General features: G+C 45.8%; 1 protein-coding gene across 1 annotated transcript in view; it reads right to left on the reverse strand.

The window, feature by feature from the left end:
* DDX20 (DEAD-box helicase 20) overlaps nucleotides 1–3,506 on the reverse strand; it is a 12,366-nt gene extending 8,860 nt beyond the window's left edge. The window contains exons 1-2 of the mRNA XM_003793884.1: nucleotides 2,903–3,506; nucleotides 2,402–2,496 (exon numbers count right to left, since the gene is read on the reverse strand). Of these exons, the coding sequence (XP_003793932.1) occupies nucleotides 2,402–2,496; nucleotides 2,903–3,203 (396 nt within the window). The 5' untranslated portion in view covers nucleotides 3,204–3,506. The remainder of the gene's footprint in view (nucleotides 1–2,401; nucleotides 2,497–2,902) is intronic.
* Between the last annotated feature and the right edge of the window lie 303 nt (nucleotides 3,507–3,809).

A 3,809-nucleotide genomic window follows, 5' to 3' on the forward strand; every position in this document is an offset into this window, starting at 1 on the left:
TTGAGGTTGCTGTGAGCTGTAATGCCACGGCACTCTACCCAGGGGGACAGCTTGAGGCTCTGTCTCAAAAAAAAAATAGAAAAACCTGAGGGAAAAGATCACTTGAGCCCTAGTAGGAGGCTGCTGTGAGCTATGACGCCATAGTACTCTACCAAGGATGACAGCTTGAGACTCTGTCTCAAAAGAAAAAAAAACCTAATATAAACATTATATAAACAGTGGTACAATATTTTTATTTGTTTTTTATTATTGTATTTTTTATTGGTTTTTTTCCCCCTAATATTTTCTATCCACAGTTGAATCCTTGGATGCCGAACCCAGATACAGCTATATTCCATTCATTCATTCATTCATTCAACAAATACTAAGTAAGAACCTACCATGTCCTAGGCAACACATTAGTTCCCAGGGAATCAACTATTAAGAGTAGTCTTTGTTGGCTCAGCACCTATAGCTCAGCAGCTAGGGTGCCAGCCACATACACCAGAGCAGGCGGATTCGAATCCAGCTTGGGCCTGACAAACAACAATGACAACTACAACCAAAAAAATAGCTGGGCGTTGTGGCGGGCACCTGTAGTCCCATTTACTTGGGAGGCTGAGGCAAGAGAATCGCTTAAGCCCAAGAATTTGAGGCTGCTATGAGCTGTGATGCCACAGCACTCTACCAAGGGCAACAAAGTGAGACTTGTCTCAAAAAAAAAAAAAAAAGAGTAGTCTTTGCCCTCATGAACTTTCATTCTTGGACAATAAGAATCTATACAATAAGCAAAATAAATGGCAGGTATTGAGAAGTATGATTTAAAAAAACAAACAGGAAAAAAGAAAGGAGTGATTTCAAATGAGGTGATCAAGAAAGCTCCTCTAAGGAAGTAACATGTGAGCAGAGACCCACATGTACAACATGGAGTAAAGTGAGATTTGTGACAGCTAGGTAAGCCTTTTCAGGAAGAGGAAATAGCAGATTCAAAAGCCTTAAGATTATAATGTTCTTAGACTATGTGAGGAACAGCAAGAAGGCCATGTGGCTGAACAGAATTAGGGGGGAAAGTAAAGGAAATCAGAGCTCCAGGAGAGCTAGACCACAAAAAGCTTGGAGAGCTATGGTGAAAACTTTGTAATACAACTACTGCAGGAAAAGGTAAAGATGTACGTTCTCAACTATAAGAAGAAAAAGATTGCCTTAAAAAAAAAAAAGACTAGCAGTATTTTCTTTCTAGGTAGGTGAGATTATAGATTGTTTTCTGACACTTTCTTTTATTTTTCTGAATTTTCTAGTTTCCAAAAATGAGTATATTACTTTGATACACACATATACACACACACAGAAATAACATGTCATTATGATACAAAAGTCTTAAATAAAAAATATAAATTTTATTTATGAAATTCTTCCACAGTTCTGGCATTTGATCTGCTGCCAAACTGTTAGAAGCCAAAATCTAATACATCTTAATCTACAATTAGTCTAGCCCAGGTCCTTCAGAATTAGAAGGATGTCCTATGTACAGCATAGGACAGGTGCAGTACAATACCCAGAATTTGGCAGATATAAGATTCAACTCAAAGTTTCCCAGACTGGTGGGCACAATGTGAGGGTATACGGCACACCTCTGGTGGGAGGGCAGGGGGAGAATACAAGTACAACAGGGACTATACCTAATAAATGCAAACACTGTAACCTAATTCTTTATACCCTCAAATTAACCAGAAATTTAAAAAAAAAAGCTTCCCAGATGATGAATATTAATCTGCCGTGTTAAAATGATAGGATACTAATATTTAACATACTGTTGAAGATTCATCATCAGTTATACATGTGACTGAGAACTTGAAATAAAGTCTGCCATAGCTGCTAAATTATGAATTAGAACTGCATCTAATACAGCTTTGAATCCCCAATGTCTGGCATACTGTTTATATGCAATATGGGCTCAATAATCAATAAATCTGTGTTGAAGAAATGATCTGCAAACCCAAATCTACTATTAATTTGGATAAGCCAATCTCAGAAGTATTCCAAGACAACTTCAAAGATGGGAGATCAATATGATACTAACAATGGCCAGAGAACAACATTACCATGAATCAAATGCTAAGTCTCCCTACAATCTAGTAAGTAAAATAAAGAATTCATCTGTGTTCTCAAGACACAGATGGAATGACAAAACTGACACATATGGAAGTCTTATTCGATATAATAGTAGAAAATTCCAAACATTAATAATGTATCATTGGTCACTATCCACATCACTACCACTCAAGGACCTCAATATTTACTTTGTTTTTATACTTTTCATATAGTGTAACTCAATCACTCATCAAATTCACTTCCTCCTCTGAGAAGCTACCGGTAAAATCCATGTAACACATTTCCCTTTGGGAGCTCTCAGCTGACTCACCTGGGTACTTAAGTTTTCAAGAACAAGAGAGTCCAAAGCAATGGTGGAGAATACACAGGTTTTCCCAGTGCCAGATTTAGCCTGAACAATTAAATCTGCAGAAGAAAAAAAATTATTACCAACCATCAGTGGCTTAGATACCAACACTGAAGCAGGGAACTAGAAGGGTCTCCAGAGGCACCTTCAGCTTTCCCTGATTCTCGTGTGTGCACGAGAACACATCCACTACCATGCCTGTTCCCAGAAGTGCTACAGTTTATCGTCTCAAACTTAGCCTCACTTGTCACAGCTGGAAAGGACCCTAACTATCTTCAAGTTTAACAAAGTGCCCTAGTTTTACAAATTAATTATCAGAGGTTCGAAGAATGCAGACCCTTGCCCAGGGCGCGGAACCTCGCACTGGCGGCTCTTGCCCAGCGACCCCGCGGGCCAGGCCGCAGCCGCCCCTGGGCCCCCGCTTCCCTCGGGCCCTCCCGACCTCTCCCGAGGCCCCGCCCTCACCGAGCCCACAGCGCCCCAGCGGGATGGCCTTCAGCTGCACAGGCGAGGGTCTCTCGAAGCCGGCCGCCCGCAGCCCCTCCAGCACCGGCCGTGAAAGCAGCAAGGACTCGAAGTCCGCTGGCTCCGCCAGTAGCACGTCCCCCGTGCGGGTCCGCGGGCCGCCGACGTCGTGAGCCGTCCGCAGGCTACGCACAGGCCCAGCGGGTGGCTCTGGGGCCGACACCTGCGCGGCAACACGCTCCGCCTGCATACCGCTCTCCACTGTCGCTAAGGCCACTGAGCCTTCAAACGCCGCCGCCATGGTACCTGCGCCCTCAGATCTCGCGGTACTTGAGGGGGGCGGGCAGCCTGGGAGCGAGAAAAGGAAAAACTTTATTGGCAGTCATCCTGCAAAGACACGGACACGCCTGGCCTAGAAGCGGAGGGGAGGGGTGGAAGTCGGAGGCGGAGAGATACTTCTAACAACCACAAAGAAAAAAAAAAACCATGGCCTGAGGCAGGCCGGAAGAGGGAGGAGAGGGAAGGGGAGGCTACCGGAGTGCCGTGGCCTGCGGCCTGAAGAGGGCGCCGCGGGCCCACGGTGGGGCGCCGCCCCGCCTCCCGGCCTATTCTCCGAGGGTCGCCCAGCCCTGCCCGCTACGCGTTCGCCGCGCGCACAACGCTCTCTTTGTGACGTGTCGGGTGCGTCACGCCCTCGCTTCAACGCCACGTGCGGAGTTGGCAGTTCAGTCTTGCTCGCGGTCACCTCTACCTGGACGTGTCCCTGTTGGCACCTCGACTCGCTGCCTCCTCTGCTCACAGAGAACGCCCGGGGTTAGTAGAACTAAGGATATACCACGTTTGCTGATAATGTCTGTCCGCGGTTTGGCTCTATTCATCGGCGTGTCCTCAGCCCCTAGCCCAGTAC

This window comes from Otolemur garnettii, unplaced genomic scaffold (assembly GCF_000181295.1).
Source record: "Otolemur garnettii isolate 467f Iridium unplaced genomic scaffold, OtoGar3 scaffold00073, whole genome shotgun sequence".
In the NCBI taxonomy this organism is placed as follows: domain Eukaryota; kingdom Metazoa; phylum Chordata; class Mammalia; order Primates; family Galagidae; genus Otolemur; species Otolemur garnettii.